The 27643-nt window shown below is 39.0% G+C and overlaps 1 protein-coding gene across 4 annotated transcripts in view; it reads right to left on the reverse strand.

Annotated features, from left to right (window-relative positions):
* Positions 1-27643, reverse strand: part of LOC131075077 (uncharacterized) — a 171116-nt gene that overhangs the window by 75715 nt on the left and 67758 nt on the right. For all 4 annotated transcript variants that reach the window (XM_058011883.2, XM_058011886.2, XM_058011884.2 and 1 more), the window contains exon 8: positions 21091-21272. In XM_058011883.2, the coding sequence (XP_057867866.2) occupies positions 21091-21272 (182 nt within the window). The remainder of the gene's footprint in view (positions 1-21090; positions 21273-27643) is intronic.

Below are 27643 nucleotides of genomic sequence, written 5' to 3' on the forward strand. Positions count from 1 at the left end.
AGCTCCTGGTTTGTCTTCATCTTTTACTGATACCTCAAGCTAAGCTCTGCTAGCACTATATGAATCCCCACCAAATTCGTTGACCAGAAATTTGCAATTTTCACAGGTAACATTAATGTCTGATTCTCAGTATTTTAATACAAAATTTGCTAACCTATCTCAAAAACTCAAAAATTCCATCTCAACGCTTATAAATTCTCTCACTTAGCTGTGTGGCTGGTCTCCAATGGTAAACCACCCCTTAAGTGGAAGTATGGTAACTCTTAATGACAAACAACTCCTTTATTTTGGTGTGTCAGTTATGTTTGACTCTTGAAACAACTTAATTGACCCCCTTGTGAGCATAAATTTCTATCATTGGCTTTTTCTTGGGATTGTACGACCCTTATAATGTTGTGGTGGTCCTTGGTAGCTAGTATGAGGTGGCGGAATCCTTAGAACTCATGCACTAACTCTTAAAGTCCCACCTAATATGCCACATCAATCTTAAAACTGCCAAAATAAAGCATCAAACCTACAATATGGGCAGCGGCTAAAATATGAATGTTTTAGAGACTTCCTTAAGCATTTCGACCCCACTTGAAGTTGCTGGAAATTGGGAATGCCACATTGGCATTTATGAAACCACTAACTCTCCTCTTTGACCTTCGATTTAATCACTTGCCTATTTTAGTACGGCTTCCAAAGAGGCTGTGGTTTGTACGGCTAGATGAGGCTCAACAGATTATAATAATATTATATTTTTTATATTTCTTTTCCCCTTCCACAAGTATACAATGGCAATATCAATAATTTATGATTTGCTTCACCAACACAACCACTGATAAATATATTCATTTGTTTAGGAATCACAATAAATTTATCATCTGCAGACCTAGAAAGACAAACCAATCTGTTCCAAAACCCTTATTGCAAACATTTAGCACAAAGGCGATTCTTGTATGAAATTGATCCAAAAGAATCTGGGGGTTTTCATCCCCAAATCCTACTTCTCCACACATCATCGATCCCTGGCTGCAACCGCACTGTCTTCCAAGTTTTCTTCCGTCAAGAAAACCATTGGGATTTTCATCCCTCTAGTGAGAAATCAGGCCGCAGGCACAAATCTCCAAAAGAGAAGTAAACAACAATTAGAATGAATCCTTTTGCCTCCTTAGCCCTCTTTTATAAACTCCCCCAGAACTTTCCGAATAATATCTTTTTAAAATTACTTTCAATAAACTAATTTTCCTTAAAATAAAATATTATTTAAAACCTAAGTTACCGATTCGGGTACGGATACGGATACGGAATCGGGTACATATGCGGATACCGAATCGGGTACAGATTCGCATAATCAGCACACAAAAAAAATCCTTGGGTACAGGTATAGGTATGTCCGTATATATATATATATATGACACAAAATCAATTCCAATGATATAAAAGCAGCTGAGAGCAAATGTAATCTTGAATTTATTTAGTTTATGACAAACTGAAATTAAATCAAAATAAACACTCATACAGTGGATTGCAGAGATGCAGCAAGTGATTTGATTAATGATGCTCAATTAGGTCTTGAAACCCTCGAAAATATTGACAATACCAGATCCAGTCATCAAGTTAGTAGGACAGCAAAATGTAGTGATAAATAATGCCACTATAACTATTGGAAGATCTCAGACCTGATTACTAATCAATATGATAACCAGTTGACCAATAAGAAATCACTAATACCAATTTAACATCCTTATGACAGTATGAAGAAATCAACAAAAATAGAAATAAAGATCAGATTGCACCAATGATGACAGGCTGTGTATTTATGACAATTGTAATTTGAATAGTAGTTTGGGTCAGATCACACCCCTTATAAAAGGTTGCAGCGTATATGAAATTGCAATTTAAATAGTACAGTTTGCAGCCAACACTACTCTATTAATTTGCCCCAAAATTAGGCACAGCAGATGATGAATAATCACTGAGGACCCAGCCACCTGGGAAGGTCCCTGGAGGAATCCAAGGGGAATCAAAATCAGGATCCAGGGGTTTTAGTGAAAAATCAGTAACTTAGTTTAAAATCCATTTAATTTAATAATAAACTACTAGTTGATCTTTATTAATAAAAATAAGGTTAGTTTGAGCAACTAAATATTAAATTATTAAATTAATTTTATTGCTCAAAAAGGGGACATTACAACATGTGAATGAGCAAGTGTTTAGGTCGAGGAATTTACTATTCGATGAGGCCCTTCCATTGGTCAATCTCCATGCCATTATTTTCTATTTCCACAGAAAAAGCTACATTCTCTTCTGCACAAACCTTTTTTTTATTGACATTGTTGTTTGCAGTACCATTTATTCTTGATCTTTATCACACATGCTTGCAGCTTTCTTTTATTGTTACAATCAAACATTGGGCTTATCATTTTCCCCTCCCTCTTCAAGAAGGCTATAAGCTTCCTTCTCTTCTTCCTTTATTATTTCACTGTATCATGTTTCCCATTGGCATAATCAAATTGACATCTCCCTATTTTCCTTCCGCACATCTACACATTTGCACAGTGATTAGAGCCTCCTCAGAATTTTTTATTACTGTCATTTACATTTCACATATTGGAATAATAATAGACTTTATGTTGGCGTTAATATTGTATGGGAATAAAACCGTAGTTAATTAGGTAGTACTTTACTTTGTTAGTAAGGTAACCGAGGGATGGTAGTACACGTGTGACGATTGCCCCTCACATCCCCTCGGTACCTTTATATACCATGGAAGGTAACTTGTAAAGGCACACATGACTATGAATGGAAATAGTATCTCTTATATTTACTTGATCTTATCTGGTATCTATGGTATTATTGTCTTTCGTTAAGCATTCTATCTGTATGTTCTAAAACTGTTCACCCGGAGGGTAAACATCTGGCGTCGTTGCCGGGGATCGAACCCGGGTCACCCGCGTGACAGGCGGGAATACTTACGGCGGAAGTGGCACGTGCAAGGAGATTAAAGAGCAATAAAATCAGATTAAAGTAATTAATCTCGGTTCAATGGACACAAACAGGAATAAGGGGGATTGGAGAAAATGGTTGTGTTGTCCTCATTTTTTGTTTTCAAAAAATGAAGGACCACTATGGTAAAATTTTATGAAAAAATCAAAAAATTTACTCTATGGCACGCTTCCCGAGGCAAAATTTCAACTAATCCTTGGACTGGCTTGATCCTCAGCCCATTCTCGAACTACGTTTCGAATTTCGTCCAATTCTGGGTTCGTTTGCTATGCCTTTCCTTCAATTTCAGGTTTTAAAACCCAGACTGCAGGTGGAGAATTTTCTTCAAACTGCAAGTTTTAATGATATTCATTGTTATGGTCTTTGTAGGGGAATTTTTGATCAATTACATGTGCACTTTTGTTTTAAATATGTCACTTGTAATTTATTTTAAGTTTCCCCTTTAATGTTTTTATCTTTTTATTTTTTTTTGGTCATTTTTAGTTAAAATAGGGATTTTTTGGCTCAACTGCAAGTAAACTTGCAGTTTGTTCAAAAAACCCCTACTTTAATGGTTTTCACATGTAATAGGGATTTTAAATCCCCATTACATATGTGCAAGTGTTTTTAACTTGTAGGGATTTTATTTCCCTTTTACAAGTATTTTTAAACTTGTCATTTGTCCTAAAAAACCCGATTTTGACATAAAAGTGCATTTTTGACAATTTTAAACTTGTCATTTGTCCTAAAAAACCCGATTTTGGCTTGATGAGTGAAAAAGTGAAAAATTAAACTTGCTATTTGTCTTAAAAAACCCGATTTTGACATGAAAGTGGGAAAAGTGAAAATCGAACTTGTTGTTTTCTATCTAAAACCCGATTTGCTTCATTTTGGACAAATCGAACTTGTCTTTTGCTCCAAAAAACCCGAAATGCAAGGGAAAAAACGATTTTTGACCATTTCAAGGCGAATTTTGTGGAGAAATTGTTGGAGGAAGGAGGCGTTTTGGTTTGCATCCTATCTTCATGCATTGTTGGACATCTTTCACGCCATTTGGAGGATACATTTGCTGGTTTTTTGCCCTAAATCAGCAACCACGTTTTTCTTTAATGCCACATTTTGAGGGGTTAAATCTTTAACAAATTGCAAACTCCTTAAGCGTTTTGTCTTCTTCTACCTCGGCATGGAGGGTGAGAGGGTTTTCGCACCATTCAATGATGCCGTTAGAGTTTATGATGGTGGCCACGTGATTTCCTTTGGCCGCGTTTTTAACTTTTGGCAGCGTTTTTAACCTTTGGCGTCATTGCTTCTTCAAATACCTTTGGCGTCATTGCTCCAACAAATACCTTAGGCGTTTTGCTCCAATAAACTTGAAATGCACATTCTCATTGGCATTTTGCTCCTCCAAGTTTAAGATTGCTGCCATATTTGGGGCATTTTTACAAAAAACGTGATAAGGGTTTGATATTCCGGTTTTGCTTCTTCATCTCAAGAATTGTTGCATTGTTGGAGAAGCATTTTGCATTTTTAAGAAAGGTATGTTCTTCCTTTCTTCTCTTCATTTTATTTTCTTATTTTTCGTTATTAGTTACATTTTTGGCATGAGATGTTCTTCCCCTAAAAATTGGTTTTCGTGAAAGAAATCTTCCCCTTTGAAATGCAATTGTTAAATTGCATTGTTCTTCTCAAAATTCCTTCTTAACTTGTATTCGGAATTTTTAATCTCGATTACAAGTTCGCTGGAAATTCTTGTTCTTCCCCTACGGTTAAGGAATTTAACCATTTTTTGTTAAAATTCCAAGCTTGAAAAGTGTGAAATACCCCTCCCTTGCAAATTCGGGTTTTAAAAACCGGATTACATGTTGAAAAGTTCTTCCCATTTTCATGAAAATGACTTTCCCGGATATTCCCATTTCTACTCATTCACGTTCCCCATATCCGTACTTTCCATTTCCATCATTTCCCACAAGTCAAAATCCCTTTTTTCATCCGTTTCTCCATTTTCGAATTTACAAGTGTACTTGTATTCGGGTTTTAAAACCCCGATTGCGTGTATGTCCTTTCCAACTTGTATACTTGCGAAAATTTTCCCAAGATCCGAAATTGGTCAAAGTCAAGATTTTCCCATTTCTACATATCTCCCCTCTTCCTCTCACAAAATCGTGAAATTCAGAAATCAAAGTTTTACCCATTTGAAGAAGAAAGAATGATATTTGCAGCTGATTATGATGTTGCCTTAACTCTTTTAAGTCTTCATCACAGCATTCCAGGTTCACAATCAATGTCAGATTTGCCGGCATCGCCAACTCCAAAGAAAATGAAATACAAATATGACAAATACCAGAATGAGGTTGCACCTTCCCAGGTTTCTTCTCCATTGGATCGCATCAGGGACACGGAAATAGGGCATGTTGATATGGCAGAATTCAGTCACAAGGTAGAAGATCCACAGGATAACAACTTGCAGTGGCTGTTGGACAGCCATATCCATCATGCATCTTCTTTCCCAGTGGCTGCCCTAGAACCTGAGTTTGTTCTTGCATACGCCCATCATTTTGACAAAGAGTCAAGAGTCATCAAAAATGATGATGGTGAAGCTATAATTCGTCTTGATGCGGATACAATCGAGAAGGTCTTCAAGATACCTCCTGCACCTGTTTATATGGAAATCACCAAAGAAAGTGCAGCAGAGTATTATGTGAAAAGGGAAAAAGATTGCAAGCGACACATCAATAGATGGATCCAAGAGCCTCGTCCTTCCTTCTCAAGATGGGCAAAGTTGTACCGTTGTGATTTCAAGTGGGAGATAGGAGACACCATCACTCTTCTCAGCAGGATGATGGGCCTTGAGCACTCTAATGTCTTTGAGCCATGGATGTATCAATTCATTATGTTCATACGGCAATCGCATCATATTTCATGGGGTGAAATCATCAGCGATGCTTTGTGCGAACAACTTGCAGCAGTTCCTACCACTATGACCTTCTTCATGAATTCTTATTTGGTATATTTAGCAGCATCACTTAGACACTTTCCAGGTCTTTCTACTAAGGGTGATCGCTCACTTGTACCAGTTTGGGAATATTATGACCAGTTGAGATTGAAACCTAGCAGACTGCATTTCAGAAGAGTCCAAGATGCATTCTTTGGATATTTCATGTGTCAGTTTGACGTGGATCTCAGAAACAAAAGAGTATCAGATGAGGCATGCGTCAAGGTGTATGCGTCAAGGTGTCTGAGTATGGGTGTTTATTCCTGCAATTTCCCACCTTCACCTATATGAGGATTGGATGCTATGATGGACAGCCATACATGCTTCCAAGATACCCAACTGATAAGATAATTCTTATGGAGTTGGGAAGACAGATCATGGCTGTTCATACTTTTCAATCTGCTAGACACAAAGTTGGAATGGTGATCTCTAGCACAAACCCATTGAAAATTGGTCGATACTCCCTTGTCACATCTGTGAAGGCTAAGGCCATGGAGGCTGAATTACAGGAAATCAAGCTTAAGAGGTTCAAACCTAGAGCTGATTTCGATTATAGAGGTATGAAGGAGAAGATCAAGAAATCCTTTGTGCATGTTCATCGCATTGAAGACATCTGGGTAGATCTCCGCACAGAAACCGAAGTTCTGAAGATGGATTACTGTAGGCTCACTGTTGAGCAAATTGTTGACTTGAACTTGGCGGATATCCCACAAGGGATGATCGATGACAGGCATATACTTGATCCTGAATACATTTCACGAAGGGTTGAGGAAGCTCCACTTCCTTTGATCCAATGGTCACACAAGGAGTGTGTCTCCATCCTTGACAGATTTCAGCCTATCTTGGCCAATACTAACGCATGGCTGAAAAGTAATGCTGTTAGACTTATCAAAATCAAGGTTGGTAAAGAAGATGATTCTACAGGGCCTCTTGGACGGAAGTCTGAGATTCAGATTGATAACAAGGAGGGTGCTTCATCTTCAGGCACAAGGATCAAGTTACGAGTCAGTTGTATAGTAGTGCTTCCTCCTGAGGAGACGACTACTCGTGGGAAGGAGAAATCACGGTTCCATGTTCGGGTGATCGATCTGGATAATCCAGAAGAGGGGTAGCAATCTGACGATGCGCCTAGGTCTCCAGTTTCAGACTCACCTCACGAGGTCATTCCTCCAGTTTCCATTGAGACGCCTCTTTCTCCTCCTGATTTGCTCATAGATGAGTCTCCTCAGAATGCAGTTCCCATTTCAGCATACGAGCCTTCTCCTGATCAACAACGAGAAAGTGTGTTGGAAATTCCTGAAGATAATCCCACTTGCATTCAATTATCAGAAATTGATACTTCCACTTCTGGTTTTGAAGAATTCATGAGGCAATCTTCATGCCCATTGGTAACTGAACAAACCGTGGTCGCTATTAAAACAGATATTCCTCCCAGGGTGACCACGGTAATTCAAACAGAAACTGCTTCTCCTTTGCCTACGGCTGCTACTGGAAGTGAGTTGATGACTTTGTCTCCATGGCTTAGTTCTTTCACCCCGAAAAGAAAGAAGCAAGAGATCTCACCTGATGCCTTTGACTACCAGCAACTCAAACAGTCTAGATCCAAAGTTGCTAAGAAGGCGAAGACTCTCTCTAGGGTAACTATTGATAGCAACAAGATGAAAGTAGCTGAAATTGTGGAACCTATTGCAGATAAACCACTTGATGAAATGTCAGCTGCTGATTATAAGGTTACAAGGGTAGAATTGGGCAAACAAACACATGAGGTCATTAAACATGATGCTCAGTTTTCTGTTGTTTCACTAGTGCAAAGGTGTGACGATCTTCTTGCAAAGAAAGACAAGCTAGAAGAAGAAAACCGACAGCTCATGGCAGCCATTCATAAAATCACAAAACTTGCTGCTGAAGGGAGTAACTCGATAGGTTCTTCTGGTTCCCAAGAATCGATTCGTGGAGTGGAAAGGGCTGCTCAGAAAGTACAAGCACTGGATTCCTGGGTTGATCAGCTTCATGATCAATGTGTACAAGTGGTAAAAGACATTTTTCAAATAATGTCTAAGTTGGAAACCATTGAGGAGAAACTGGATCAGACTTTCAACACTTTCAAAAAGAATCTGGAAAGTGTTGAGAAAAGTCTGGCAATCTGGCGTACCATGCCCCAACAACAGCTGAGTATTTTGCAGGAGCACGCCATCATCTCTTCGAGGGTCATGTACTTGGAATTTGAGGAACTCATGGAAAACAAGACCCTTGTTCTTAAATCCCTCATTGAGGAGATCAGTGATGCAAGGAGATTCCGGGATGAAGTCTATCGAGGTATTGTCTCACATTGTGAAAGGGCCTCTTGTAATATAGTAAGTCAAGATGGAGAGCTGTTTCCAGAAGAAGAGGTTCTTGCTGATTTACAGATGAGGATTCATAATGAATGGAGGAGCGAACAATTCTCGGCAGCTTCAATTCAAGCATTGATGAAACACCAAGCCTTTTTGCGTGAGATCCAGTCTATCCTAGATAAAGACAATTCCGCACTCCTCCGCTGTCATGACACTATTGTGAAGACTATGGTTGTTGCTAAGAACACCCATGAACCGAATCCCGAAGAACTACAAGTAAGCATCAGGAAATTTCAAGGATTCATGTCTTCACAAAAGGCAACTTAAGTGTTTTTCAACACTTAGTTGAATTTTCCCTCTTTTGTAATCTTTAGTTGTAATTTTGTTTTGACAAGTTACATGTAAAAGTAATTTTTGTAAAATACAAGTTACACATTACTTGTACTTTTGTAATTACATGTAAGGCAACTACAAGTTGTGTCCGATTAGGACTATAGTTGGAATAAGTCTTAGTTAGTTTGAGTAACTCTTAGTTAATTGAATGAAGTCTCAGTTATTTATTGAATGAGTCTTGGTGGTTGAGAGAATCTCTCAAGTTAGTTAGGATCCTCCCACCTTTTTCTCAAGGCTCCTCTTCTATAAATACTGGAGGAGTCTATTGTAATTTTTATCTTTTGGGAAAGCAAGCAAAAACTCTGCCAAATTTATAGCAAGAAGTCTTTGAGCTTATGTATGTGAATTGAAGGTTTTGAAGAATAAAAAAGAAGGATTACTCAAGTTTTATGTCTTTGAGCTACATGTTTGAGTTTGAATCTTTTTATTTCTTCTATGCAAAGTGTTTCTAAAGGAGCTTAGTCCAATCTGATTTGAAGTCTTTGAGCTGCAAGTAGAGAAGATTAATTAAAATAGAAAAATCTCTAGAAGGAGCAGCAAGTCTTTGAGCTTGCGTCTATTCTTGAGGAAAAATTACTGTTTGATAAGAAATAGCAGCAAGTCTTTGAGCTTGCATTAGTTCTTGTCTTTGTGTGAAAAGAATAGATTATTCCAGTCTTTGAGCTGTTATCTTTTATTCATTGTAAAAATTTAGTATAGCAAAGGGTAGATAGGACTTCCAATAGTCAAGTCTTTGAGCTTGATATTGCTGTCCCGTCCCGAAGGAAGTGACGGAAGTCTTTGCGCTTTCAGGAAACTTCATTTCCTTTCTCTCATTTCACTTGAAAGTAGTTACTGCTGTTCATTTTCAATCGCTATCCTTTTCTGTGAAGAGAAAAGGATATTGTCTTTCTTGAAGAAAGAAGGAAGACTGCTGTCCCACCCTATTTTTATTTCAGTTTTAGTTAGATAGGGGGAGCCTTCCCTTAATTAGGAGAGTTTTTACTCGTGTGCTGTGGTTGAAACCACAATTTTGTATATTTCCCCCAAGTGTACAAAATTTTCAACCAACAGGTTGCAACCGTTAGAAGAAAAATTACAGACAGGGAGAAGAACCCCTGAAACAAGTAAGGACACAGGCAAGAGAGTTTTGCCATCAGGAGTCCATTGTTACCTCTTCCTTCTCCTTTGCCGACTGGGTCTTCGGACGATTTTTCTTGCCTTTCTGAGTGTTGCTCAATCCCCAGGCTACCTGCAACACGCATTCCTGATGGCAAAACTCTCTTGCCTGTGTCCTTACTTGATTCAGCGGTTCTTCTCCCTGTCTGTAATTTTTCTTCTAACGGTTGCAACTGTTTTCTCCAATCCCCCTTATTCTTGTTTGTGTCCATTGAACCGAGATTAATTACTTTAATCTGATTTTATTTTTTTGCTTAGCTTAGGTGTTCTGGTAGGTTGTCTTAGCTTGGTAGGTAGTTTCCTAGTCCTTAACATTTGGTAGTGGGTGAGAGGTATGTCAAAATTGAAGAGGGCTCCCAAGGTTGCTAGTGTTATCAATGTTGTCAATATGGTGAAAGTTGCTCAATATTGCAAAGTCGTCAAAGTTGTCGCAAAGTTGTCAATGTGGTGGAGAATGGTCAAATATTCTAGATATTGGATTCTCCCTTGCAACAAGTAACAAATTTTAATTAAAAACACTTTTTAATATTTTTTTTTTTTGTATATTTCATATTTGTATGGATTGTAATTGTATCATTCTAATAATCAATAATGGTAGTGATAGACTGATAGTTTATACTTTATGTAATTATATTTTATAATTTCGATGTTTGAACATATATATATGTGTGTATGTGTGTGTGTGTGTGTACGGATGTACTCGAACCTGTACCCAAGGGAAAAAAATTTTACCAAATCCGCAAATCCGTACCTGATTTTGTACCCGTACCCGTACCCGAATCGGTAACTTAGCTTAATTAGATGAATGGAATGTGATGTCCCCACTTTGAAATAGAATTTAATAATAAATAATAAATAATAAAATTAAAATATTAAAAAAGGTTAAATTAAAATATAAAGAATATAATTAAATATAATTAAGATTTAATTAAGTTAATGAATAGTCAAAAGACATAAAACGAAAAGTTGTGACTCCCTCAAATATGAGACATAAAAGGGAGAAGAGAACTTCATTTGAGGGGGGATAATTTGGGAACCAGATGTGCAGATCTGATTTAAATAAGAAGTACAGATTTGATAGTGAAAGGTTGTGTCCCTTTCAAAGGGCAGAAATAATGAAGAGTTGCACTCTTTCAAACGGTGCTAATGATGAAAGGGTGTGTCTCTTGCCAAAGGGCATACATGATGAAGAGGTGTGGCCTCTCCCTCACATTGAGAGATATAAAGGGAAGGAATCAAAGCATCTAGTAACATCACCATGGATCAGATCAAATCAGAACTGTTATTAAGTTACAAGTACTAACATCCTTGTTCTTGGTGGTATGCATGGGGATGTGCTTAATATGTATGCTGAATATATGAAGCATGATAATGTTATTATGCAGAATTTAATAGTAATATTAATATAGACTGCAATATGTATGGCAGTCATAATTAAACATGCATTCATAGTACATAAAGATTTATATAGTACAGAATAAGGATAATAGATTTATATATGATAATGATGTTAGCAAGATTTATAATAGCTTGATATACAAACATATATACTTGAAATAATATTAATAAGATTATATATATATATATATATATATATAAGAACGAATTCTATATATTATGGATTAAGATTATAAATAGATTACTTTGATTATTTATATATGTGTATATGTCCTATCTCGTAATCAATCAAAGGAATGAATGGAGGAAGTAAGTTAGGGAATCGTAGTTTACCAGTTCTCCCGAGCTAAGTAGGCCACCCCAAGGGATGGAATTGTCAGTGGGACGTTCCTACCTCTTGAGGGCCAAGAGGTGAGTTGTCATAGTGGGACGTTGTGCGCTCTTGGGCTTAGTTTGGATGAGCAGTTTACAGACACCCTCACGAGCCTTTCCTACCAAACTAGACTATGATTGGTTATGGGTAGAAAGACATGTTTATCATTTTATGTAATATATTTGCTATTATATTAATCCATGTATTTATTTGCCTATTCCTAAGTTTATTGAATGACTAGATGAAGTTACTCTTATATATTGAAAAAATGATAAACTATATTGTGGAATTACTAATTTAGGACAAAATTCAGGTAATCACTAGTTGGGGACAGTACATGGAAGATCTTATTGTTGATGAGAGGTGAAACCTATGTTCATGCCACTTGGAGTTTGTTGATTACAAATTGCAGTGTGTGGTTAAAGTAAACTTGATTAAAAGTTTAGCTTCAATTGCTACATGCTCATCGTTCATAATGTTGGTGCGCATGGGTGATATGAAAATCATTCGCTTACCCTTAGGAGATTGCACCATCTTTGTGTAGTTGTTCCCGCATGGTGAAGCAAAGCTTGGTTTGGTTGTGTTGGTGTCTGTTTTATCATCTACCAAACATTAGGATAGGATACCGAAAGGTATTCTATCCTCTCCTGAAAAATCACTACTGATTCCAAGGTCTATATGTGCGAACAAGCGACTTTAGTGGAATAGCTTCTTGGGTAGTGTATGCTGAAATTTTGAAGGGGGACTTACGTTTGACAAGTATTTTTGAACTACTGGACTTAGATGGATTTAGCAATTCAGGCTCTTCTTTTTTGGGGGGGGATTTTTTGGGATTTAGACTTTCAAAAGAAAGGGAAAAAGAGATAGGGTTTAGGAAGGCTAATCTAATCCTACGAATTTCGGAGACAGTATCAACTGGGTGCTTTCGAGAAACCAAACCTTGCTTCACCACACTAGGGACAACTACACAAGGCTGGTGCAATCTTCAATGGGTTGTGCTTATGATCGAGATGTTGGGATGCACAGGGTATGGGCTCAGACTAACTTTGCACAGTAGAATGGAAATCATCCATTTACCAAAAGTATGAGCGGAAATACACCATCAATTGACACTTATCAAATCCTTCATTCAAATTAACAACAATGAAAGCAAATCTAAATTAATTCTAACTAAGTGTTGAGGCAATTGAAACCATGCAAATCATTCAAATAATAGAGATTACAAAGCAACGCACATGCAATATATTATCTGGAAATGACCTTAAGCAACAATACATCAAAAACCTCACCCTTTTCAAATGAGAGGAGGCAACCTTATATAGTTTCTCAAAAATAAATGAATGGCCGAGATCAAACAGTGATCAAGGGCCAAGATTGAAAGTCCTAAACCCTAATTAGGGTTTCCCGAAATACTATCAGTTCAAGCAAATGAAAGAGTGACAAGTGGCGTAGCTGCTAATTTTACTAAGTTGAGTGGCCACTTTCCTCTTTCAGAGATTCAACGTATCTGGACACAATGAGCTTGACCTCCTCCATGGTGACACTTGGCAAACCGCCAATCTCGAAGTCGATGAGGTCCATATCGTCGGCGCATGTGGCAAGGATGCCTTCCCACTCCACTGCTTGGGTGAGGAAGTTGTCATCGATGGAGAGGAAGTTTGCAATCTTCAAAAGATCGCCTTTGTTAATCATCCCTGAATCTCGGAAGAAGCTTGCCTGAATCCTAGCTCTCAGGTTCTCTGCTTGTAAATGCTTCTCCCTTAGGCTTTCCTTCTTCCAGATCTCTGATGCCACACGGAATACCTTGCCCAAGATCTCTCTAACACTTGCCTCTGTCTCAAACACTTGGTCTCGGATTTCTTCAGAACCTCAATCCGAGTGACCAGAGCATAGTACCACGTGCCGAAGTCGTACCTGTCTCCTGTCTGTATGATGCCTGCATCCACTAAGCTCCTCTTTGACATGCCTCGGATAACCTTCAGGTGAGGGAGTATTTCATTCTGAATTTCTTCCACTTCTTCCCAATTGGATGCTAGATCCTGGATACGATCAATCAACAAAGAAGTTGCCTCATGTGCCGATACTAAGTTTTCTACCAGGGTGTCAGCACATACCAAAGTGTCTGAAATCCACTCCTCTTGAGTGTACAATCCCTTCATATCATCATAGTCCTTCACTGATCCCTGTTGAAGAGGTTGTGGTGGAGTAGTCGGGACTTCATGGTTGAGCGGGCTGGTAAGATGGAGAACATACTTCTTCCACTGTTGGTTCTCTTCTTCCACTTTCTTCCTCTTTTCCTTTTCATGAGCCAGCCTCGTCTTTACCTTGTAATCATCTGCAGTGACATTGTCCCTAGTCTTCCCTTCTTTGGGCACTGCTATCTGGACTATCCTGAATCCGGCACTGTCTCTCTGAATCAGGGAAAACTTCTTGGCTAGTTTGGGGCGGTTTAGCTATAGCGGGTTCCTTCACCTTCTCCAGGAATGTTGCGGTGACCTCCTCAGTTGAGTGGGCCTCCTTGGGAACCTTGGCCTTTATCCTTGGTCTCAGCCAATCCGGAATGGTTGATTGTTCTACAGTGTTCCGATCAAACTCATCATCTGCCTCTCCTGGGTTCGCTGGTATGCCATCCAAGAAGATTATAGGGGCCTCAATCTACCCCCTGTCTGGAGTTCGAAAGACCACCTCCACCACTTCCTCAACTGGCTGGGAAAGCACTCTTACTTCATCATCAATCACACAGATGTTCATCTCTTGCTCCCCAATTGTACTTTGATCAAGCGCAATGGAAGCAGCACTTAGGATGGAGTGACTTTCGCTGGATTCTCTTCTCTCACCTACAGCCCTTTTCCCTGTGACCTTTGTGGAGCTTCCACCCAACTCCTTCCTCTTTCGAGACCCAACACTTTCTGGATTCCGAGCATCACTGGCGAAGGTACAAGGATTGACGGACAGAGTATCATCTACTCCCATTAATTCATAAGTTAAAGCCACACCTTTGGCCTTCAACTGTTTTGTCTTTTCAGACGCCCACCACCTTGAGTACTCAACCACCGACCTCATGAGGTCTGCTAGATCTGATTTTTCTTCCTCTGTCCAATCTATCAAGACTAAGGGTTCATTCTTCATCTTCTCAAAACCTGGCTACTGAAGTTCTAGGCTTTCTTCTACCTGATCGGCAACTTTGAATACTTCCGTTGCTCTCACCATACTCAAAGGAATTCTTGACCAGAACCTCTTCCGGATCTCGAAACTATCGGCTGCATTAGCCCAGTAGTCTTCTAGATCCAGTCTGTGCTCAAACGTTGTCCCTTCGATCTTCTTTATCCTATGGAATGGATCGAAATCTTTTCTTGCCCTGTATTGATAGAAGGGATACCAGGCCAGTTCTTTCTCAGCGGTGGCTGCAGCCTGTGATGATGGACATGTTTCCACCCCATTACCAATTGTAAGTGAGGACATCCCTGCCTTCTTCTGCTTATCCCTTTGAATCACTATATACTCCTCCAATTGTCTCACAACCTCGAGCAACACCACTCGGTTGGTAGGGTAAGCTGGAAGCTTGTATGGAGGCCCAGAGAATCCCTGAATTCGGAGGTAAGTGAACTTTGGATATTGGATGTACCAACACCCGAACCGACCGATGAAGTCCATAGACTCTTGAGAGAGCCTCTGGTGCAAGCCACCTTGAAGGGTCCGGGTAATGTGCATCAGGAAGGTATCATTCACCCTTTTGAAATGGAACTTCTCCTCCATGTGGAGCTGGGGATAGCAATCATATACTGGAAATTGGTTCTCCTTGTTCCCAACTTCTCCTCTACAAGTGAGACCTCTGTACCTGTAGGTCCTGGCTAAAGAATAGAACAAGTAAGAACTCATGAAGAAAGTCCTATTCGCCTCCAGATTCCTTAGCTGGCTGTCTAGGTTGTCGCTGATCATATGGGCCCAGTCTATCATTTTTACTCCATTGATTATTTCATTAATGAAATAATACATCCAGGGTTCGAATGGAGCTCCCTGAGGATTTCCTATTATTCTATTGAGCAGGACAATCATGTCCCCAATGTCCTCCTTGAAGTATGCTCGCACTAGGCTCTTCCTCTGGAGTTTGGAGGCGCCCTTCCTCGGCTTGTCTAGCCAGGAATGGTTAACTATGGCATCATATTCCTCCAGGTGGTCGTGGTATAGACTGTCAGCTTCGTCCTTTGTCATATATACTGCGTTGTGGTACTCAAGGATCCTGAAGGCCTCTCTGATGGCCTCATCGCTGACATTCGCCAACACTCTTCCATCAGGTGCAAAAATATTCTTACTAATGGGGTTGTAGTGTTTGGCACATTCAACTACTAGTTCATTGCACTGCATGGTGGGGAGGAAGCCGGCAGTGTGCATGATACCACTCTTCATCATTTTTCGCGCAATGGTGGTAGGCACAAGGTTGTCCAGACCAAACATTCGCTTCTTAAACTCCCTCAGATTGATGTGTCCGAGGTTGGTGTCGCTGATGTTCTTCCACTTTGAAGTCATCCTCGATTCTGGAGGAGCATCTTTGTCTACCTGGAATTTCATAATGTATAAGGCCTGCAGACAAACAATGGAAATTTTAAAGTTAGAAAAGGATTTGCAAAGTTTTGAAAATAACGGAGCTGCTAAATGGCTAAGTGTTGGAAAATTTTCCCCTTTTTTATTCTCATACTTAGCCATAAAAATCGAATTTTCACCTTAAAACCCTCAGTCTTAAGGTTGGTTGTGGTTACCACCAAGTGTCAAAACTTTCAAAAAAAATCATACTTGGCCAAAAAAAATCATTTTCTTCCTCCAAAATTTTTTTGAAAAAATCATTTATTAAATTCTGGAAAATATTCAGAAAATTCACAATTTTAATTTCACCTCTGACTTGGATAGAAGTAAGGCTAGACTTTTCTCCAAAATATTCAAAAAATTCAAAAAAGTTGCCTTTCTCCAGAAATCTGTAAACCTTCTACCAAAAAATATTATCCCACTTCCAGCAATATCTAGAATTTTCTCTAGATGATCTTCAAACTGACATACTTTACTAAGCTCTCCTTAGTAATTTTGAACTTCTTGGTGTAATAATGAAGTTGATAATGAAGTATTTGTAGACAAGGTTAAATCTTCAAGCAAAACCCCTAAAATCATCCAACTCATACTTCTAATTCTTAAAAAAAACTTTCCATTTTGATTTAAGTTTGAAGATATTCATCAATCCTCCAATATTCCCTTTCAAAAAAAACTTTCCATTTTGAATTAAGTTTGAAGATATTCATCAATTCTCCAATATTCCCTTTCAAAAACTTTCCATTTTGAATTAATATCTCAATAATTTTCCAATATTCCTTCAATATTCTTTTCCTCAAAAAAACTTTCCACTTTGGATTTATTTTGAAGATATTCAATAATCCCTAGATATTTTCTTCATTTTGAATTTAATTTTGAAATCTCTGTGGATTTTGTGACATCATGTTGACTTTGTTTGACCTTCCATGTGTAGGTGGATTTTTTCGAATTTTATCTCCATCTTCTTCAAATTTTGGCGGACTTTGGATACCTCTCCAAGGTATGGCGGACTTTAGGCATCTCTCCTAGCCTATGGCGGACTTTGAAGGTTGCTCCCAACACTTGGCAAGCTTGGGCGGACTTTGTTGTTAGCTCCCACATGACCTCCAAATGCATGGCGGACTTTGGCTAAGGCAACTTCATGGCCTCCATTAAGGTGAAAATTTGGCTAAGGCATTGGGGCGGACTTTGAAGGTCCCTCTTCATGACTCTCCTAAGGCATGGTGGACTTTGGTGTCTTCTTCATCTTGGGCGGACTTCTAGCGCTTCTCCTCATTGGGCGAACTTTGGAGAGTGCTCCCACATGCTTGGGCGGACTTTGGTCACTCCTCCTCCTTAGCCTCCAACCTTGGCGGACTTTAAACTTGGCACCTCCTACCTTGCTCTCTTACTTTAGCGGATCCTACCTTGCTCTCTTACTTTAGCGGACTTGGGAGAGGGCTCCATCATGACCTCCATTGTTGATGTTATTTGGCTAAGGCATTGGGGCGGACTTTGAAGTTAGCTCCCACATGTCCCCTTTAGCCTTGGCGGACTTTAGACTTGGCACCCACATGACCCCTTTAGCCTTGGCGGACTTTGAGGTGTGCTCCTTCATGGCCTCTATCAAGGTGAAAATTTGGCTAAGGCATTGGGGCGGACTTTGAAGGTCCCTCTTCATGACTCTCCTAAGGCATGGCGGACTTTGGCCTTAGCTCCCACATGACCTCTCTAGCCCTTGGGTGGACTTTAGGCATCCCTCCTCTTGCTTGGGCGGACTTTGGTGGTGCTGGCCATCATGGCCTCTTCAACACATGGCAGACTTCTGGCTTGGCACCCATGTGACCCCCAAAGGCATGGCGGACTTTGAGGTGAGCACCCATGTGACCTCCCAAAACATGGCAGACTTCAGGGTGAGCACCCACACAGCCTTCTAAGGCATGGCGGACTTCAGGCAAGGCTCCTTCATGGCCTCTCTTGCATCGTGGTGGGGTTTGAACCTGCAAAAATACTTCAAAACCCTTGTTAGCCAGACTTAGAATAATTTTCAAAGAAACTTCAAAATTTCATAGTTTAATCTAATTTAACCGGATTAACTTGAAATTTGAAATCCATGCTTAGGTGGATCATCTAAAGGAGCAAAAAGCCTAAAATCTAGGGATTTAGCTTTTTAGATCGAAACTTGGAATTTTCAAGTTCCGGTCGAAGCTGGTCAGTGGTACAAGTGTAAACCCTAGGTTTGCATCCCGAAAAAGCAAAAAGCCTAAAATCTAGGGATTTAGCTTTTTTAGGTCAAAACTTGGAATTTTCGAGTTCCGATCGAAGCTGGTCAGTGGTACAAGTGTAAACCCTAGGTTTGCATCCCGAAAAAGCAAAAAGCCTAAAATCTAGGGATTTAGCTTTTTTAGGTCAAAACTTGGAATTTTCGAGTTCCGGTTGAAGCTGGTCAGTGGTGCAAGTGTAAACCCTAGGTTTGCATCCCGAAAAAGCAAAAAGCAAAAAGCAAACATCCCTAAACAATAGGGAAAACTTTCTAAAAATAGCCATGCCAGGGATTGGGCTGAAAATGCCGAAAACAAAACTTCCTAAAAAATAGGAAAAAGCAAAAAAGCAAACTTTCTAAAAATAGAAAGTTGTCCAAATTCGTCCAAATCGATTGCGATCTTTGTCCTTTGGCCTTTCTAAGCACTCTGGTGATGTTCACATTTCGGAATCACATAACTTGCAAAAACTAACTTTCAATCGTCAGGGCCTGAAATGCTCTAAACTGGACAAGGCTTGGTGAAACTGCAGCAAAAGGTCACAGGACGCTAACAAAACCCTAGAAAGCAGGAAAATCAGCGGGTCCCTAGTAGCAATGGGGCGATGTGTGGAAAAAGGTCACAACAGGTTGCACCAAGTCAACAATGGTTTCCTACATTCTTAGGATTAGCATATGCTTTCTCAACCCTTATTCCTTTTTGACTTTATTTTCTAAGTTAGTATAGATCCCACGTTCTAGCAAAGTTCATAAACGCAAGTCCCCTTGTGATTCCAGCAAATCACATCAATACATTGAGTCTATCCCAAGCATTAAGTCAAATTGTTCGCATTGTAAACCTTGGAGTTGTCTCATTTGATCAAATCGTATAGCATATGAGGTTTCTTTGATCAAGAGGAAAGAATACTTCGTATTTTATTCAGTGTTTGAGGTGTCCTAAGAAACACATCAACACTTCCATCTCCACATCTCACTTCCAACATTGCAAATCTTTATGCATTCTAATCTAGATTGTGCATTTCCGGTGTATCATTATCAAATAAATCTTTTGTAATCAGATTCAATTAATTAAATATTTTTTGCTATTTACAAAAATCAATCTAATAGCATTAATTACAATAACTTGTAATTCATAACATTACATTTCTTGCAATCATACTCTAGTTTCATCAATGTAATCGAAAATTTGAAGTAGCTTAAAGTTTATATTACGCAATGTTTATCCAATACTTGATATGGTAGGATCTTTGATTCTTTTATGGTTTGGATACAATAATCTTTTGTGCACCCTTGCATGACAATTTTTATGCAATGGGAAGTTGACAACTATAGTTAGTGGTGCATGCATGTTTATAAGTTGGCAAGCCTTAAATTTCTTCTTAAACCTAATGAATAATTACTCAAAGGCTATGGAGAAATTGCCCAAGTTCTTTAACCAATGAACCTCTGCAACAATTGCCACTCCACCAAGCTTGATGGCATATATAGATGTGATCAACTAGTACTCAGCCATTGCTAGCTTATATTGTAGCAAAATTCTCCACAAGGAACCATGCCTCCATTGGCAATCATCACCTAAATATTCATGATTGGATAGTGGAAGCAATTTAACTCACTATCCATCTTCTTATCAATAAAAATCTAAATACTTCTTGAATCAATGAGATTTGCTAACCTTTTCTTTTATGATTTTACCTTCGATTCACAATGTTTAAGGTGCAATAATGCCAGCTAGGGCGTGTATAATAATGGAAAGGCATTCTACAACACTAGAAAATGATTCTTACCAATTAATAAAGCACAAAGTTGACCTAGCTCAGCAATTGAACAAAAGGTTGGCATTGAGGGACCATCGATTGTAATGGCGACAAAGGTGTCAATTTGGAAAGCACAATGTTCTTTCAAGCATTAATTTTTGTGGTGTTCAATAATCCACCAACTCTTCGAGACCAAATCAATGCTTCAAGAAGTTTGTATGCATGCTCTTGTCGTTTGTCTGCTAGAGATTCAACAGTTGACCATGTCTTTTAGAACGCCCATCTAGCAATATTTAATTCCGCATAGCTTCAAGGTTAACTTTATTAATTATTCACTACTTCCCTTTCTTAGGGAGGACCTTTACTTGGGGAGACTTAGATGATAGGGGACAGCTGCAAAGTACTATGGCATACAAGTTAGGTGGCTTTGTGGATTCCTAAGGAAATTCAGGTGTGAAGCTGTCATTCATGCTGATCCCTCCTCTCTCACTCTAGGGGAGTTGAAGCTATTTAGGTAAGAGTTGGATTTTCTGTTCCAAATTAAATTCAAGTGATCCTGAATAAATAGGTTGACTCCTTGCCTCTTGGAGAATATGTGCAAATGTTAGCCTCTCTAGCTTTCATAGGAGAAGACTATCCTTGTGTATATGTTGTTATATTGATGTAATTATCTGATCCCTGAAGTAATATAAGTTGCATTTCTCTGCTCAGGAAAGGGGAAAAAATATCCTGCATAGGCAGAACAATCCAAATGTGATGAAAAGCTGTAAGGGCACCTGCATTCATTTGATTAGAACTGACTGCATAAAATACATGACCACTAATACTATAGTTTATTGTTTACTAGTCACCACAAAATGTTTTTATCAAAATGATAATGATCAAAGTAGCAAGACTACCAGGTCCAAGCATCTGCCAGCACTTGTATGGTCACCAGCTAGAGAATATGCAGCAGCAAGATTTACCCATATATATCCTGCTTTGCTATCTGCTTTTACTGCTGCTGCAAGGCATTGCTGTGCTGCACTTGCAGCTGCAAGCTGACTAACATATACCTCTTGACTTCCTCGAGCTCCTGCACCTGTCAAACAGAAATATGAAAGGCAAAATTTTCTCAAAAATTTCTTCAAAGGAATCAATGTAAGACACAAATAAAAATGATTTATATTTCACTGGACCTTTAATCAAGAATTTGCCATTTCAATTTATTAAATTCCGAAACAAAAAAGAGATCAAGAAAGCGACCCGTGAAAAGAAAGAAAAGTGTCAAGAGTTTAATATGGAAGTGGAAAACAAAATATCCAGTTTTCAGAAGTACCAAGTTATGCAGAAATAATTCAAAAATGCACTACCTTCCTGCCATAGATTCAAGAATGTACGGCAAAAGGAGAAGCAGGTGATAGAATAGCTATCACACAGCATTCAATTAAAAAAAGGCCAAATATTCTCTATTACCTGTACATATTAACAATCTTGAACAGTAAGAAAAAAATGTAAGCTTGTCTGTGTATTCTTACACCAAAAAACTAAATGAGGAACAGCACTGTGGACGTGAATAAAATTGAAAACAAAATTTTCTTAGTGATTCTTCAAAAGAATCAAATATATTATTTTGTTGGTACGTTCACCAGAGAGCTTGAAAATTCAAGGTGATTATAATCCAAGACAGAAGAAAAGATTAAGTGAGATCTAAAAGGAATGAAAAGTATCAAATGTGTAACCTGGCAGAGGAAAGCAAAACTGAAATATTATTATACATTTTTCAGAAATATCAAGTTCAACCAACATTATTAAAGAATGTATTACCTCTATGTCTGAGCTTCAAGAATGTATAGATAAAGGAGAATCAATAGAATGGCTGTCACATGGCATGTAATTCAAAACAGGCCAATAACTATAGAATAAAAAATGGTAAGCAATAATGCAAACTTGTGTGTATAATTCTTATACCACAAATATAAAGGAATGCTGCTATGGAATAGATAAATGTGACGTTGCAAGGTTAACACTTTATATGTGCCATTCTAGAATAGCAATCAAAATCCTTTCCATTTTTTATTCCTTTACTTTCTATACATACACCACGATATTACTTACAAGCCCTCCCATTTGCTCATTTAGAGCCTTGAAAGAGAATGGATATTAAGAATCTTAGAGAGATATTAATGATAATAGTGAACCCAATGGTGAGACTCAAAATGTCAGAAAAGAATATTTCTTTGCAAGCATATCCAGAAATTCATGTCACAAGTTTATTGTTTAAATAAAGATTGAGCTCTAATACCATGTTGAATTTCGCAAAACAAACCTACAAGATCTAACAGCAAACTAAAACACCTTCCACAAATGAGAGTAACAAGAAAAATATGCCATATTCCTCAAAAGAAAACATTACCAAATGAAATTACAATGCAAAACGATGTGCTTATATAGGGAGCACAAGAATGCCCTAAACTTAATTTAAGAGAACTAAAGTGCAAGCATGAGGAGCTAAAAAAAGCTCAACTACAGCTTGAACTATAGTGAAACTAATTTTAGCCTAATTAAATAAAAGCTAAAAAGCGCCTAAGTTTAGCTTAAATGAATACAGTAATTAAAGGACCTAATTAAATAAATAATTAGATAATTGTCCTAATTACTCCAACACCCCCCCTTAAGATAAACTTAGGAAGTAGCTAAAAAGCTAAAGATGAATGCAAAAAGCATGCATGAATAAGTCTTGGCAATAAAGGCCCGATCCGATACTCATGTACAAACCAATGCAAAGGAATGCAATTCTCACAACCGGACAAAAGGAGAAAAACCCATAGAGAAAACTACTTTCCACAAGCGAGAAAGAGAATTAAGGACTAAGAAGCCTCCAAAGGATGTCCCAAAGGAATAGGAACATGAAGAACATCCTCAAAGCACAAAAAACCTATAGACAACTGTCAAACAAAGAGATTGCTATAGTGCTGAATGAAGAACCTCCTCTAAAACAAAGATGACGATCAGGATCAAGAAGACAAGAATCTCATGAGTGCCCCCAATGACACTACTTGAACAGTCAGATGGAAAACAAAGGCAAAACATCTGGTAATCGAAGATACAGATGTGTTGTGACGTATTCACACATCGCCCCATTATAAATGGGGACCCCTACTTTTTGCTTTTTTGGGTTTGTTTTTCTAGGTTTTTTAGGGTTTTGTCTGTTAACCTTTGCATTTTGAGTGTCGCCAGGGGGATCACTAGGATGGCAGGCTTTGCTTGAGCCAGAGTGAGTCCACAGGGCCTCAGAATTAGGGTTTCTTTGAGAGTCTTCCTTAGGGCCTGGTTTTGCTCTTATTGCTAATTGTGTCTTGCTTGGTGAGTGAGTATCATCCTTGAAGGTCTAAGTTAGGTCAAATTGGTGAGTGATGAAGTCTGGAATGTCATCCTGATCTTCAAATACCCTGAAATTTGGCTAAGTCTGGAATGTCTTCCTGATCCTGAAATTTGACTGTCTAGAAAACTGAAGAATCCTCCAAAAACTAGATTTTGCATTATAACTCCTGGAGGTCCGAAACCACTCTCAAACATCCTGACAGTATATATGGAATATAACTTAAAGTATAAGAAAGAAGAAAGATATAAAGAAATGTCACTTATACTTAAATGCTATACTCCATACATGAATCCTGACGGAGAGACCAAAATGTCAAATTTCGCTCCTGACCCTTCCAAAGGGTCCAAAGCAAAATTCTCCATAAGACATTCTAGTTTGACCCAAACTTAGAACTAACTCATTCCCAGGCATTATTGAGGGCAAATCACTTGTTTGGATGAAGAAAAGTGAGAAATGAAATCAAGATTTGAGCCTAAATGTGAATTTCGCTCCTAACCCTTCCAAAGGGTCCAAAGCGAAATTCTCCCTACACCTTTTTTCTCCTTGTTTGCACTGGAAACCTTGATTCCTTGGGCATGGTAAGGGCAAATTGACATATTCTTGCCTTAGGAAGTGATTTGAGATGTTTGAAAGTGTGGATTTTGTATAAAGCATGAATTTCACTCCTGACCCTTCCAAAGGGTCTAGAGCGAAATTCACCTTTTCCTCTATTTTGCTCTTTCATATGGCCAAGTTTTGGATTTTTGAGGCATAGTTGAGGAGACTTAGATGCATGTTTGCCTTGGAGAGGAGGTTTAAGACTACAAAGTGATGGAAATCAACCTAGAATGGAAATTTCGCTCCTGACCCTTCCAAAGGGTCCAGAGCGAAATCTTCCATTTGACCTTCTATCTTGCCTAAAATGATGAATAGAGTTTGAAAGGACCTTGAAATTGATCAAGTTTGAGAGAGAATTGGATAAATCAAGATTTTCGCTCCTGACCCTTCCAAAGGGTCCAGAGCGAAAATCCTCATAACCCTCATTTCCTTCCTAATTTTGGCTAAGTGTTGGTCTCTGAGGCATGTACGGAAGTGTTTGACATGTTTTTTGCCTAAGGGAATGACTAGAGGTGGAGGAAATGAAGGATTTTAGCCTAAAAATTGAATTTCGCTCCTGACCCTTCCAAAGGGTCCAAAGCGAAATTCTTGAGAACACTCATTTTCCCCTTAGACAAGATTAGGACCTTGGTGGAGATGCAAGAAGAATGGTCTATGTTTGCCTCCCAAAGAGGATTGGAGTTGGAAGAATCAAGCTCAAAACATGATTTTCGCTCCTGACCCTTCCAAAGGGTCCAGAGCGAAAATCCTTATAGCTCTTATTTTCTTCCTTGTTTTGGCTAGGCGTTGGCATGTTGGAGGGTGAATTGGTATGTTCTTGGTAGTTGGACGCTTTGAAAGATGAAGATTTTGCCTAAATCATGAATTTCGCTCCTGACCCTTCCAAAGGGTCCAGAGCGAAATTATTTATTAACCTCATTTGCTTCCATGCTTGGGCTTCAAACCTTGTTCCTTAGGTGAAGAGTGATGGATTTTTGCCTTGCAATCAAGATTGGGATTGAGAAGATGAGTGATCAAGCCTAAACCAAGATTTTCGCTCCTGACCCTTTCAAAGGGTCCAGAGCGAAAATCTACCTAGCCCTCATTTTCTTCCTTGATTGATCAAATTTTAATATCCAAGGCATGTTGAAAGGAAGAATGGACATGTTTTTGCCTTTGGGAATGTTTGAAAGCAATGAAAGGTGGAGATTTTGTCCTAGAAATGGAAATTCGTTCCTGACCCTTCCAAAGGGTCCAGGGTGAAATTTCACTAGAACCACCTTTTTTCTCAATCTTATGCCAGGCCTAGTGCAGACTAAGTGAATTGTGATGAGAGAAGTCCTTAGGAATGACTTCAAGTTACTTGTGATCCATGAATTTGAAGGAATTGAGCAAAACCAAGATTTTCGCTCCTGACCCTTCCAAAGGGTCCAAAGCGAAAATTCTACAATCACCTACTTTCCTTGCAAGATAAGTCAAGCTTTGGGTTTTTATAGCTTGGGTGAGTGTGAAGAAATGTTTTCTTGCCTTTTGGACTTGATTGAGGTTGAAAGGATGGAGGAATAAGCTCAAAACAAGATTTTCGCTCCTAACCCTTCCAAAGGGTCCAGAGTGAAAAACCCTAAAAACATCTTTTTCTCCAAAATTTGTGTGAAGTCGGGCCTAGGCCTAGGTGAGAAAAGCTCTTGGGATTGCCTTGGAAAGACTTTTGATCACCAAAAATGCAAATTTTGAGCTTAAACATGAAATTCGCCTCTGACCCTTCCAAAGGGTCTAGAGCGAAATTTTGGATAGGTCCTGTCCCTGGCTAGGTTTTTGAGCGAATTTTCCTTTTCAAGGCTTTTGAGGATTAAGTAGATGTTGCCAAGTTGAGAAATGGATTCAAATGAAGGAGTCTAGAGGAAACAAAGTGAAAAGAATGGAGCTAGGTAGGAGAAGACAAGAAAAACATGAATTTCGCTCCTGACCCTTCCAAAGGGTCCAGAGCAAAATTCTTCAAACTACCTATTTCCTCCTTGTGTCAAGTCAAGACTTTGAGTCCTAAGGCGTGGTTGAGGTTGAAATGATGTTACTTTGCCCTGCAAGATGAATTGAAGTGAAGGAGATGAGGAATTGAGACCTAAGACTTGAATTTCGCTCCTAACCCTTCCAAAGGGTCCAGAGCGAAATTCCCAAAATCACCTAGTTTGCCATGCTAAAGGTCAAGGTATGAATTCCTAAGCCTTGGTGGAGAGAAGGCTAGCATGTGCTTGTCTTGGGAGGTATTTTGGAGTGGAGAATGATGGAATTTGAGCTTAGTCAAGAATTTCGCTCCTAACCCTTTGAGCGAGATCCTTTGAAACTCCTATTTTTCACCCTGTTAGAGCTAGGCAAAGGGGCTAGTTGTGAGATTATGATGAAATGAGGTCTAAATTGGCCAAGAATGCAAAATTCGCTCCTGACCCTTCCGAAGGGTCCAGGGCAAAATTCTTATAGGGCCTGTCCCTGGGAAGGATTTTGAGCGAACTTTATTTTGAAGTCTCCTTGTTGATGATTTAAGGTGGAAAATGCTTTGTTGAAATGAACATGTCATATGTACTTAATCACCTTTTGGTTTATTTTGCAGATGGAGAAAACTAGGCCAGGGCAAGGACGACCTCTTCCAGTCCAGCATCATCAAGGACGACCAATTCCAGTCCAGCATCGTCAAGGACGTTCCACAGGCAAAAGGGAAGACTCAAGGTGTTCAAGGAATTGCCAGCTACCTCCAGAACCTTCACTTCGCCACACTAAGGAACCACAAGATGACAATGTAAGGCGTTGCCAACATTTCAAGGACGGGCACACCATCCATCCATCACGTCAAAGACAGAGGAGAATCAAATAAGGTCAGTGCAAGGGTCCGTTGAAGAAGCAGATAGTTTCAGAAGAGTTAATTAAAGCTAGCTTCTCAGCTTCATCAAATTGAACATCAACCAAGTTACAAGTGTCAGACAAGATGGCATCCCAGCCATCATTCCTCCAGTTGGATTGGTCCACCTCAGCGTGTCCAGATTCAATGTACCTGACTTGTCGGGAACGGCACAAACTTCAAGGCACCTACCCCTGCTTCCTATTGGTCCTCACTCTTGGAATGTAATTTTCTAATTGGCTAAGGAAGTTTGTTGTAACAAACCCTAATTAGGGTTTTTGTCTTGTAATCCTAGCCATTGATTCTAAATCAATCAGAGCCGTCTGTTTGTAAAGGGTTCTCTATATAAGCCATGGCTCCTCATTTGTAAAGCTTAATAGTGCGTTAATAGATAGTAGTCAAGAGATTGATTAATAGAGAATAGGAAATAGTTAGAGTAGAGTAGAAAGAGAAGGCAAAGATTGTTGCCAAGATGTTGTTGTAAAGGACTTGTAAACTTCATTGAAGAAATGGTGAATTCTATGGGTCAATTCAACAATTTACATGGTCTCTATACTTCTCAAATTTGATTTCATGTTATTAGATGAGTGGAAGAAATGTGTATGATCAATGGTGAAATATG

The sequence above is a fragment of the Cryptomeria japonica genome, chromosome 3 (genome assembly GCF_030272615.1).
Source record: "Cryptomeria japonica chromosome 3, Sugi_1.0, whole genome shotgun sequence".
Classification (NCBI taxonomy): domain Eukaryota; kingdom Viridiplantae; phylum Streptophyta; class Pinopsida; order Cupressales; family Cupressaceae; genus Cryptomeria; species Cryptomeria japonica.